The 12,503-nt window shown below is 42.4% G+C and overlaps 1 protein-coding gene across 2 annotated transcripts in view; it reads left to right on the top strand.

Annotated features, from left to right (window-relative positions):
• The window catches only part of wdr26a (WD repeat domain 26a), an 82,020-nt gene that overhangs the window by 51,012 nt on the left and 18,505 nt on the right, over positions 1-12,503 (top strand). For both annotated transcript variants that reach the window (XM_078398866.1, XM_078398865.1), the window contains 2 exons: positions 569-714; positions 3,194-3,272. In XM_078398866.1, the coding sequence (XP_078254992.1) occupies positions 569-714; positions 3,194-3,272 (225 nt within the window). The remainder of the gene's footprint in view (positions 1-568; positions 715-3,193; positions 3,273-12,503) is intronic.

The raw sequence follows: 12,503 nt of genomic DNA, 5'->3' as shown, positions 1-12,503 counted from the left end.
GGTAGTAAAGGAAATAAGACCATGTCCATATAAGGTATTAAAAAGTCATCAGTGGGTCAGCTTTTTTTTATAATAAAGCAATCTCAGCTTATTTTTTTCAGCAAAGCCAACTAAAGGTCAGTTTTTTAAATTAAAGTATGTGCTGTACTTCCCACGGTTAAACTCAGCTCACCCCCTTTCTGCTCAGCTAAGCAATTTACAATGGGCAAAGAAGAAGCAGGCATCCATTTTGTGAACTGTTTCTTTTATAATTACTTTAATTCTTTCATACCAAGCTGTTATGCATCCAGACAGGATGCTTTCTGTGGTGGGTCTGCAGAAACTGTTAAGAGTAATTTTGTTTTTTTCCTGATGGACAGATCTTCAAAGGCCATATCAAAGTGTAGGGTAATTTCTGATGACTTCAATTAGTCATTTGGATGTTATACTAGATAATTTCCACTGCATGTGGAACAGTGTCCATCAAGAATCAATGCCTTTGGAGGGAATGTTTAATGGGGAGAGAATTATATTTGTTATATATAATGCTAAAGAGGCTTCACTAACATTCTTTGTGTGTGTATGTTAGGATTTGGAGGGAAATCTGCTGGATTCATGGGAAGGTGTGCGAGTGCAGTGCCTGTGGTGTTTAAACGATGGGAAAACTGTTCTTGCCTCAGACACACATCAAAGGATACGAGGCTACAACTTTGAGGACCTGACCGATAGGAATATGTAAGCTATAACGACCAGCTATTCACCCTGTAATTATTTGTGCTGCCTAATACCATTTGCAAAGATGAAATGGTGGACATTAGTTCTGAATGAGGTGTACTATTTTTTGTACACACGGTTTCTGCCACTGTATTGCTCCCAGCTGTGTGTTGAGATTAATGGCTCATTGCGGATATTTAGTTGAAAGCTTGCTGGGTCATCAATGAGATCTTTTTTTTTTTTGTTGCTGTTTTGTAACCCCGCAGCTCCGCTCTTGCTCCCCCCCCCCCCCCCCCCCCACTCGCAACAAGGATAGAATCCCCCTCGTTCTCACCTTCCACCCCACCAGCCAGCGGATCCAACATATCATCCACCAACATTTCCGTCACCTTCAACGGGACCCCACCACTGGCCATATCTTCCCATCCCCTCCCCTCTCTGTGTTCCGCATAGACCGTTCCCTCCGTAACTCCCTGGTCCACTCGTCCCTTCCTACCCAAACCACTCCAACCCCGGGCACTTTCCCCTGCAACCGCACGAGATGTAACACCTGTCCCTTTACCTCCCCCTTCAACTCCCTCCAAGGACCCGAACAGTCTTTCCAGGTGAGACAAAGGTTCACCTGCACCTCCTCCAACCTCATCTATTGCATCCGCTGCTCTAGATGTCAACTTATTTACATCGGCGAAACCAAGCGCAGGCTCGGCGATCGCTTCGCTGAACACCTGCGCTCGGTCCGCATTAACCAAACTGATCTCCCGGTGGCCGAGCACTTCAACTCCCCCTCCCATTCCCAGTCTGACTTTTCTGTCATGGGCCTCCTCCAGTGCCATAGTGAGGCCCACCGGAAATTGGAGGAACAGCACCTCATATTTCGCCTGGGCAGTTTGCAGCCCAGTGGTATGAACATCGACTTCAACTTTAGATAGTTCCTCTGTGCCTCCCTTCCCCTCCTCCTTCCCAGATCTCCCTCTATCTTCCTGTCTCCACCTATATCCTTCCTTTGTCCCGCCCCCCCTGACATCAGTCTGAAGAAGGGTCTCGACTCGAAACGTCACCCATTCCTTCTCTCCCGAGATGCTGCCTGACCTGCTGAGTTACTCCAGCATTTTGTGAATAAAAGGATGAGGAGGCTGTGGAAAGGATGCAGAGGAGGTTTACCAGATAGGGTAGGCAGTCACAGTTTTTTTTCCAGGATGGAAATATCAAATACTAGATGACATAGCTTTAAGGTGAGATGGGCAAAGTTTAAAGGATAGACATAAAAAGCTCAGCGAGTCCGACAGCATCTTTGGAGAAAAGGAATGGATGACATAAGATTGCTAGGTTCGCAGACTGAGGAAGGTTATCAAGGTATACAGTGGGATATAGATCAGCGACAGAAATGGGCGAAGAAATGGCAGATGGAGTTTAATCCGAGCAAGTGCAAGGTATTGCACTTCGAGAAGTTAAATGTAAGGGGAAAATATACAATTAATGGCATGATCCTTAACATGATCCTTAACACCATTGATGTACAAAGGGATCTTGGGGTCCAAGTCCATAGTTCCCTGAAAGTGGCAACACCAGTAGATAAAGTGGTGAAGAAGGCATATGGTATGCTTGCCTTCATGGGTCGTGGCATTGAGAATAAGAATCAGGATGTCATGATGCAACTCTATAGGACTTTGGTTAGGCCACATTTGGAATATTGCGTGCAGTTCTGGTTGCCTCATCACAGGAAGGATGTAGAAATGTAGAAATAAAGAACTGCAGGTGCTGGTTAATACACAAAGGACACAAAGTGCTGGAAAAACTCAGCAGGTCAGGTGGCATTTATGGAGAACATGGATAAGTGTGATTCGTATCAAAACCCCTTCACTCCTTTTCCCCAGGATAACAAAATCAAAAACTAGAGGGCATAGCTTTAAAGTGAGAGGGGCAAAGTTTAAAGGACTTTCCTCCCCTCCCTTTTCTCGCATACACCGATCCCCCCTCACCCCCCTTTGTTCTTCCCTGTGCCCTACCCACCTGGACTCCCACCTATCTCTCCCCTCCACTCACCCACCCCCACCTGCTACTTTCCTTCCTCTGGTTTAACAATCCGCAACTCTTCGAACCTGTTCACACCTTCCTTTCTCATCTCTGGCCTTTGTTCCAACCATCTGCCTATCACCCCCCCCCCCCCCCCCCTCATTACCTATGTCAACCTATTGCCAGAGTTAGTCAGAAGAAGGGTCTCAACACAAAATGTTACCTATCCAAGTTCTCCAGGGATGCTACCTTACTCCAGCACTTTGTGTCCATTTGTGTATTAACCAAGACCTGCAGCTCTTTGTTTCTAAATGTGATTGCTTTCTGTCTTAAGATATGTTTGCCTTTTAAGGCTATTTTACATGTATATGTGGAAAGGATGAAATATCCTGACTCAAATAATGCCACACTATGTTGTCAATGAAATTAAAATAACTAGAGTACTGAAGTACTTGTTATATTTGATCCTTGCTTCATTCTATTGCAGAGTACAAGAGGATCATCCTATAATGTCGTTTACAGTTTCAAAGAATGGAAGATTAGCCTTGTTAAATGTAGCAACTCAGGTATGTAAAGCAGAAGGGGATCATGTAGATTTAATGTGGAATATATTTCCGTGCTGTAGATCTTTTATCAGGTTCAAGTGACCAAAGGGTTTACTCTCCACCATGAATATGTCTTCATTTGTTTTATACAACCTGCATGTCTACCAGAAAGAAGTAGAAACTCAAAACTTTGCTTTCATCGCTCCCCATGACTAATCACATTAGCTGAATTTTATACTTCGCATTGAATCATCACAAGAGCCTTCTGAATGTAATCTGCCTGTGACCATTGAGTCATACAGTATGGAAACAGGCCTCAACCCACCAAACCCAGTAACACAGTGATATAGCTAATAGAACCACTACCCCACCTTGCCAGTGTTCCTTGTTCAATTCTTACCTAAGGTGCACCCTGTGTGGCTTTTAACATTTTCCAGGTGCTCCAGTTTCTTCCCGTGTCCCAAAGAAATGCTGGTTGATGGGTAAATTGGTCACGATAAATTCCCTGCTGTAAATTGCCTCTTGTATGCATAGGTATGTCGTAGAATCTGGGTGGCAATAGGTTACAAAGAAAGTTAATAGGGCAATGAAAATGCTCTGATTAGTCAGTATAGATTACATGAGCCAAATAACCTTGCACCTAATGGAAATATGGAGTCTATACTGACATCAAGCTCTCATTTACAGTAATTCTACACAAATCCTATCTTATTCTCGCTGCATCATTGGTATTGGTTTATTATTGTAACATGTACAGAGATACAGTGAAACGGTCTGTTTCCATGCTATCCAGTCAAATTATACTATACATGAATACAATCAACTCATACATGTACAATACGTAGTGCAAAAATACCAGTTTACAAAATATAGTGTTACACATTATAACGTTACAGTATCACTGTTACAAGTACAGTTACTATAAATACTCCACCCCCACCCCTTCAGATCTCCCACTCATCTACGCACTATGAACAATTTGCAGTGGCCAATTAATCTATCAGCTCACAAGTCATTGAGATTTGGGAGGAAACTGGAGCATCCGAGGAAAACACATGCAGTCATAGAGAGAATGTACAAACTCTACACAGCACCAAAGACCAGGATTGAACCCAGGTTACTGAAGAGGTAACATAGTTGCTCCACTGGCTGGACCACTCTGCTGCTCCTAATCCACTTAAACCCTCCATTGATTACAAAAACCATCAACTATACTCTTTATGTAGGAAAATAACTGCAGATGCTGGTACAAATCGAAGGTATCACAAAATGCTGGAGTAACTCAGCGGGTCAGGCATACTCTTTATATCTTGGCTTGCCATTTCCCTCACCACCACAGTTGTCTTTCCAAATTCTCTGACCATGGAGGGACTTGAGGATGGTCTGTTGCCTCCCTGGTGCCAGGGTTCAACACATCACGGACCGGCTTCAGAAAATCCTAGTGAGGGAAGGCGATCAACCTGAAGTCGTTCTGCACGTGGGCACGAATGACGTCGGGCAGAAGAGGAAGGAGGTGCTACAGCGGTAGTTTAGAGAGTTGGGAAAAACACTGAGAAGTAGGACGTCGAAGGTGGTTATCTCTGGACTGCTACCGGTACCTCGTGCAGGAACAGAGAGATAGAGGGTATGAATTTATGGCTGAGGGGCTTGTGCAGAGAGCAGGGATTTAGATTTCTGGACCACTGGGATCTCTTCTGGGCTAGGGGTGACTTGTACAAAAGGGACGGGTTACATCTTAACAGCAGGGGGACAAACATTCTGGCAGGCAGGTTTGCTAGTGTGACACCTGTGGCTTTAAACTAAGTAGTGGGGGGGGAGGGGTTAACAAATTGTGAATATGAAGATGAGGTAAAAGGGAATACAGGAGATATTGCAAAAGACTCTCGGAAGAATGGGAACAGAAGTTCTAGAGGGAAAAAGAAATTAAGGGCAGGGCCAATTGTGACCGATGTGAGAGGGGAGGTAAATACAGAAGTTAATGTGTTGTACTTAAATGCGCGTAGTATAAAAAATAAAGTGGATGAGCTTGAGGCTCAATTAGTCATGGGCAAGTATGATGTTGTAGGGATCACTGAGACATGGCTACAAGAGGACCAGGGCTGGGAACTGAATATTCAGGGGTACACAACGTATAGAAAGGACAGACAGGTGGGCAGAGGGGGTGGGGTTGCTCTGATGGTAAGGAATGATATTCATTCCCTTGCAAGGGGTGACATAGAATCAGGAGATGTTGAATCAGTATGGATAGAAATGAGAAATTGTAAGGGTAAAAAGACCCTAATGGGAGTTATCTATAGGCCCCCAAACAGTAGCCTCGACATAGGGTGCAAGTTGAATCAGGAGATAAAATTGGCGTGTCAAAAATGTAATGCTACGGTGGTTATGGGAGATTTCAACATGCAGGTAGACTGGGAAAATCAGGTTGGAAATGGACCCCAGGAAAGAGAGTTTGTAGAGTGCCTTCGAGATGGATTCTTAGAACAGCTTGTACTGGAGCCTACCAGGGAGAAGGCAATTCTGGATTTAGTGTTGTGTAATGATCCTGATCTGATAAGGGGACTAGAGGTAAAAGAGCCATTAGGAGGCAGTGATCACAACATGATAAATTTTACTCTGCAAATGGAAAGGCAGAAGGGAAAATCGGAAGTGTCAGTATTACAGTATAGCAAAGGGGATTACAGAGGCATGAGGCAGGAGCTGGCCAAAATTGACTGGAAGGAGGCCCTAGCAGGGAAGACGGTAGAACAGCAATGGCAGGTATTTCTGGGAATAATGCAGAGGTTGCAGGATCAATTTATTCCAAAGAGGTGGAAAGACTCTAAGGGGAGTAAGAGACACCTGTGGCTGACAAGGGAAGTCAGGGACAGCATAAAAATTAAGGAGAGGAAGTATAACATAGCAAAGAAGAGTGGGAAGACAGAGGATTGGGACTCTTTTAAAGAGCAACAAAAGTTAACTAAAAAGGCAATACGGGGAGAAAAGATGAGGTACGAGGGTAAACTAGCCAATAATATAAAGGAGGATAGCAAAAGTTTTTTTAGGTACGTGAAGAGGAAAAAAATAGTCAAGGCAAATGTGGGTCCCTTGAAGACAGAAGCAGGGGAATTTATTATGGGGAACAAAGAAATGGCAGACGAGTTAAACCGTTACTTTGGATCTGTCTTCACTGAGGAAGATACACACAATCTCCCAAATGTTCTAGGGGCCGGAGAACCTAGGGTGATGGAGGAACTGAAGGAAATCCACATTAGGCAGGAAATGGTTTTGGGTAGACTGATGGGACTGAAGGCTGATAAATCCCCAGGGCCTGATGGTCTGCATCCCAGGGTACTTAAGGAGGTGGCTCTAGAAATAGTGGAAGCATTGGAGATCATTTTTCAATGTTCTATAGATTCAGGATCAGTTCCTGTGGATTGGAGGATAGCAAATGTTATCCCACTTTTTAAGAAAGGAGGGAGAGAGAAAACGGGTAATTATAGACCAGTTAGTCTGACATCAGTGGTGGGGAAGATGCTGGAGTCAATTATAAAAGACGAAATTGCTGAGCATTTGGATAGCAGTAACAGGATCATTCCGAGTCAGCATGGATTTACGAAGGGGAAATCATGCTTGACAAATCTACTGGAATTTTTTGAGGATGTAACTAGGAAAATTGACAGGGGAGAGTCAGTGGATGTGGTGTACCTCGACTTTCAGAAAGCCTTCGACAAGGTCCCACATAGGAGATTAGTGGGCAAAATTAGGGCACATGGTATTGGGGGTAGGGTACTGACATGGATAGAAAATTGGTTGACAGACAGAAAGCAAAGAGTGGGGATAAATGGGTCCCTTTCGGAATGGCAGGCAGTGACCAGTGGGGTACCGCAAGGTTCGGTGCTGGGACCCCAGCTATTTACGATATACATTAATGACTTAGACGAAGGGATTAAAAGTACCATTAGCAAATTTGCAGATGATACTAAGCTGGGGGGTAGTGTGGATTGTGAGGAAGATGCAATAAGGCTGCAGGGTGACTTGGACAGGTTGTGTGAGTGGGCGGATACATGGCAGATGCAGTTTAATGTAGATAAGTGTGAGGTTATTCACTTTGGAAGTAAGAATAGAAAGGCAGATTATTATCTGAATGGTGTCAAGTTAGGAAGAGGGGATGTTCAACGAGATCTGGGTGTCCTAGTGCATCAGTCACTGAAAGGAAGCATGCAGGTACAGCAGGCAGTGAAGAAAGCCAATGGAATGTTGGCCTTCATAACAAGAGGAGTTGAGTATAGGAACAAAGAGGTCCTTCTACAGTTGTACCGGGCCCTGGTGAGACCGCACCTGGAGTACTGTGTGCAGTTTTGGTCTCCAAATTTGAGGAAGGATATTCTTGCTATTGAGGGCGTGCAGCGTAGGTTCACTAGGTTGATTCCCGGAATGGCGGGACTGTCGTATGTTGAAAGGCTGGAGCAATTAGGCTTGTATACACTGGAATTTAGAAGGATGAGGGGGGATCTTATTGAAACGTATAAGATAATTAGGGGATTGGACACATTAGAGGCAGGAAACATGTTCCCAATGTTGAGGGAGTCCAGAACAAGGGGCCACAGTTTAAGAATAAGGGGTAGGCCATTTAGAACGGAGATGAGGAAGAACTTTTTCAGCCCGAGAGTGGTGAAGGTGTGGAATTCTCTGCCTCAGAAGGCAGTGGAGGCCAGTTCGTTGGATGCTTTCAAGAGAGAGCTGGATAGAGCTCTTAAGGATAGCGGAGTGAGGGGGTATGGGGAGAAGGCAGGAACGGGGTACTGATTGAGAGTGATCAACCATGATCGCATTGAATGGCAGTGCTGGCTCGAAGGGCTGAATGGCTGAATGGCCTACTCCTGCACCTATTGTCTATTGTCTATAACACCAAAAATTGTACCAGGTTGCATTCAAAGCTAATTGCAGATTTTATCATGAGCACATTGTCATTTTCTACATTACATTGTATGTAGTGTAGAGAAATGGCTGGGAGAATTTCTGATGATTATTTTAAATTGATCCTTTCTCTAATTTGCTTCTTGGTTAGATTGTTACTCTGCAATTTTTCCTTCTCTGGCCAGATGCATGGTTGCCTCAATCACTAGTACTTTTACCTCTATCAATTTTTAATTCGACAAATTCCAGTGAAGTACTGGTGAGGTTCTTTGTTATGTGCTGTCTTTTTGATGAGATGTCAAATGGAGGCCCTGCTTCCCTGTTCCAGTGCCTGTTACTCCCTAACAAGCATTATTAATGTGTAATCACTAGTAGATGATTATCATTGTTGTTTATTTGATCTTGTGTGCAAAGTGACAGCCACATTTGCCTAAAATTCATTATAGAGTCATACAGCACAGAAACAGGCCATTTGATCCACTAATCCCATTGACCAGCATTTAATCCATAGCCTTCTGTATCTTGACGATGCATGTTCTGAGAATACCTGGCTCCATCTCCTTCTCGGATGTACCAGATTGTAATTACTCTCTGAGTGAAAAGAAATTTCCTCAGATCCTTCTACTTGGAATGTTCCACCCCAGACTATATCCTGGTATATCTCCTCTGCACTCTCTCCAGTGCACTCACATATTTTCCATAGTATGATGACCAGAACAACACTCAAAACTCCAACTGTGTCCTAGCCAAAGTTTTATTAAGTTGTACCATAATCTCTCATTCTTATGTTCATTGCCAAAAGGAATGAAGGCCAGCATCCAGTATGTCTTCTTTCCACTGTATCTTCCTGTCCTGCCACTTGTAGAAATCTATGGATTTATACACTAAGGTCCCTTTTAACTCCATTCTCCTGCCTTCTTCCCATAACCCCAATTTGTCAAACAAAAGGGTCCCAGCACCGATTCCTGTGGTAAGCTACTGGTCACAGTTTTCCAATCACAAAAGCAAATCTCCACCATTGCCCACTATTTCCTATACCATGCCAACTCCATTTTGTCACCCCATGGTTTCTAACCTTTTGGACCATCCTTTCATAGAGGACCTTATGAAAGGCCTCAGTGAGGTCCATGTAAACCACATTAATTGCAATATTCTCATCAATGTGTTTTGTTATTTCAAAAAACTCAAATCAAATTAGTCAGACAGGATTCCATCAACAAAGCAATGCTGACTATTCCTGATCTACCCCTGCTTTTCCAAGTGTATGCTAATCCTGTCTGCCAGAGGATAGCCCAAAATGGAGGGAGAATTATTAGATTTTTTCCCCCAATAATTCCCATACCAATTTGGGACATTAGGCTCACTGGCCTTCAGTTACCTGGCTGATCCCTGCTTCCATTCTTGAATAAAGATACCATATTTACTGAGCTCTAGTCATCTGGCACATAGGTTGTGGCCAGCGAATACTTAAAAGTCTCAGTCGGGGTCCCACCCATTTATGTCCTTACTTCACAAAACCTAGGATACCTCATCAGGCCATTAGCCAACTTAATACCCCCAAAGACATATAATACATTTTCCTTTTTAATATTAACATAATGTAGAGTATTCCCCTTGCCCTTCCTGATATCTGCAACTACAATGTCTTTCTCCTTGTAGAATGCAGATACGAAATATTCATTAAAATCTTCACCCAGATCCTCTGGCTCCACATACAGACCGCCTTTCATCCCAGATGGACCCTCTCTTTCTCTGGTTAACCTCTTGCTCTTAATATATTTATATAAATGCTCAGGAATTTCCTTAACTTTATCTGGCAATCAAATTTTGCCCCCCATCTTTATCCTAATTTCTATGGTTCAGTGTAATTCTTTGAATATGAATATTTTGACTGGAGTGTTGAAACACTATATAAACCAATATTTTTTTAATACCGATTTTTATCTTAATTAAATTTCCCATCCAAAATAGTGACAGCTCAAGTCAATCATAAATTGAACCTGGCATGAGTGATCTTTACTTCCCACTCTCCCCGCCTTGAAATAAGTTATTTTGGTAATGTGGTGAGATGTAATAAATGCAACAATTTGCTTAAAGGAATTGAATAGCTTACTCGAGGATGTGTACTCCAATCACATCCTAACAGTATATTTTACTTTTGAGTTGCTTAGAGGTGCAGAAGATGGTTACAGTGTGCCTGTTTCTCCATTCCATTGCCAAATGAGCATTGATTGATTAAATGTTTGATGTAGGGTACTGTGATTATCACAGCCTAACCAGTCATGGTCTTTATTTCTGTTCAGCTCCTCCCCACCTTCATGCTTCTGATGGTTTGCCTTGAGCTGGAGGTAGTATGATGGGTAATTGGATGTGAAAAAGCAGGTGAAATCCATGGTGAAATCCACGGAATGCACTGTTCATCATGGGATTTAACCGTTTGTACTTGTAGACTTGAAACCAGAAAAATAGCAATTCTTAGCGAGACTGGTTGTATATTGGTGTAAATACATCATTAAGTAGGAAGGATTAATTAGGTTTTGTTCTTGATGCTTTCCCATATTATTGCATTCACTGCAGTGAAATCAGTTTTCTTTTTCGCTTCTCGCGAAGTTGACCAGATTCGTGGGGAAGGGTACATTTATCACTTCATTGCAGCTTTGTGTTTTTTTTGTCTTTTTTATGTGCTTTTCCTTCAACCACTACTGCAAGATTTCTCCACTCTTATCTACCTGCAAATGCAATGATCTGTCTTGGATACCTGAAGAAGCAGCCAACTATTTGGAATTGAGTTTTTAACAAGACTCGTATCTTTCCCTCTGCATGATGAAAATATAATTGAAGACCATAGATGATGAAGAGAAAAGACATGAGAAATCGATTCGCTCAAGAGTGAGTAGAAAGTCTGCACAAAACAGCCCAAACTGATTTAAGCTTGTACTGCTTTTGACCCTTAGTGGTGATGGTGACTTGGGGCCCTTGTTCAACTTCCTTTAAGGCTTTTTTTAATGGTGAAAGGAATACTATAGTTTTAATCACAAAGACTCGCTGAAGAACTGATTTTTGATTAGTGCAGAGTTTGATAAACTTTGCACTACTGAAAGCAGGCTTGACTCGACTGCTCTGAGTCGATTCTGAGATAGGGTTTCAGGCTAGCATGTGGGTTGACAGGGTTCAAAATTATTACCTTGCAGCCTAACTGGAAAACCTTTGACCTTGGATAATGGGTCTGATTGCATGTTGCTTTGCCACTGGAGAAGATCAGAAAAATGAATGATCGACATGCTAGAAATGGCAAGCTTCTGCATCACCGACTCATTTCACACAGTTAAAGTGGATCTCTTAACATCGACCACCACCTCTGCTGTTTTGCTACGTCTCAATTTTTCGTTCCTGGCATGGGAAAATGTCTCTAGTTATGGATGAAAAAGCTCTTACCGTAATTCCTTTGCATTCAGGAACTGGGACTATTATGGTAATTGAGCTCAACATCAGTGAGTATTTGGAGTTTTGTTACTGTGAGCTGATTTCTTCATCTCTACGTGTCAATATAAAGCGCAAAACCTGTCAAAGACTTCAGTACAACCTCCAGAAAGCAGTACAGTATCTGTTTAAGTATTTCCAACTCCTTGAAGATTTGCAAGGAAGAAAAAGCATTTTAAATGAAGCTGAATGAAAAAGTGGAAGATGACTGCAAACACTTGGTTTGTAAAACCAGCAACAAGTTGCAGAATGATGGACATTACTCTCAATAAATTATCACCAATTGAGAATCGTGCTATAGATTTTAATTATTGAACTATCTTAGTCTGACGGCAATTTAGGAAATTGCCAGCAAAACATCTGGTTTGTAACGAATAAAACAATATTCTGGAATTAGGATTGAAACAAGTTTACTTGCAATAATTAACCTTAATTTTCTTGCTTAATTTAACGTTAGAGTCTTCATATTGTATAGGAGCATGGGATTCCCAAATATCCCAGTATTTTTGTAAAATGTCATAATGACATTAATGCCTTGATCTAATTTCTTAATATATTACCAAATTGCCAAGGCATGTAGAGCTTGAATTGGAATCTACATGGACTTCCAGCACCAAACAAATCAAAGTGATGTCTGGCACAATAGGTTTGAACTTGTCTGAGGAATGGTCTTGGCTCAAAATAACAAAAAAAGACTCATGGCGGCACCAAGAGAGGACATACTGGAGAGCTTGCCACTGAGACAATAAGGGTAGAGCTTAAAAATAAGAAAGGTGCAAGCACTCTGGTGGAATTATACTTTTGGCCACCCAATAGCAAGCTGGAGATATCTGGACAGATTACCAAAAGATGCCAAAGGAATAGGGTTGTCTTAGT

The sequence above is a fragment of the Rhinoraja longicauda genome, chromosome 5 (assembly GCF_053455715.1).
Source record: "Rhinoraja longicauda isolate Sanriku21f chromosome 5, sRhiLon1.1, whole genome shotgun sequence".
NCBI lineage: Eukaryota > Metazoa > Chordata > Chondrichthyes > Rajiformes > Arhynchobatidae > Rhinoraja > Rhinoraja longicauda.
The sequence above is the reverse complement of the archived record's forward strand: the minus strand, read 5'-3'. Positions and strand labels throughout refer to the sequence as shown.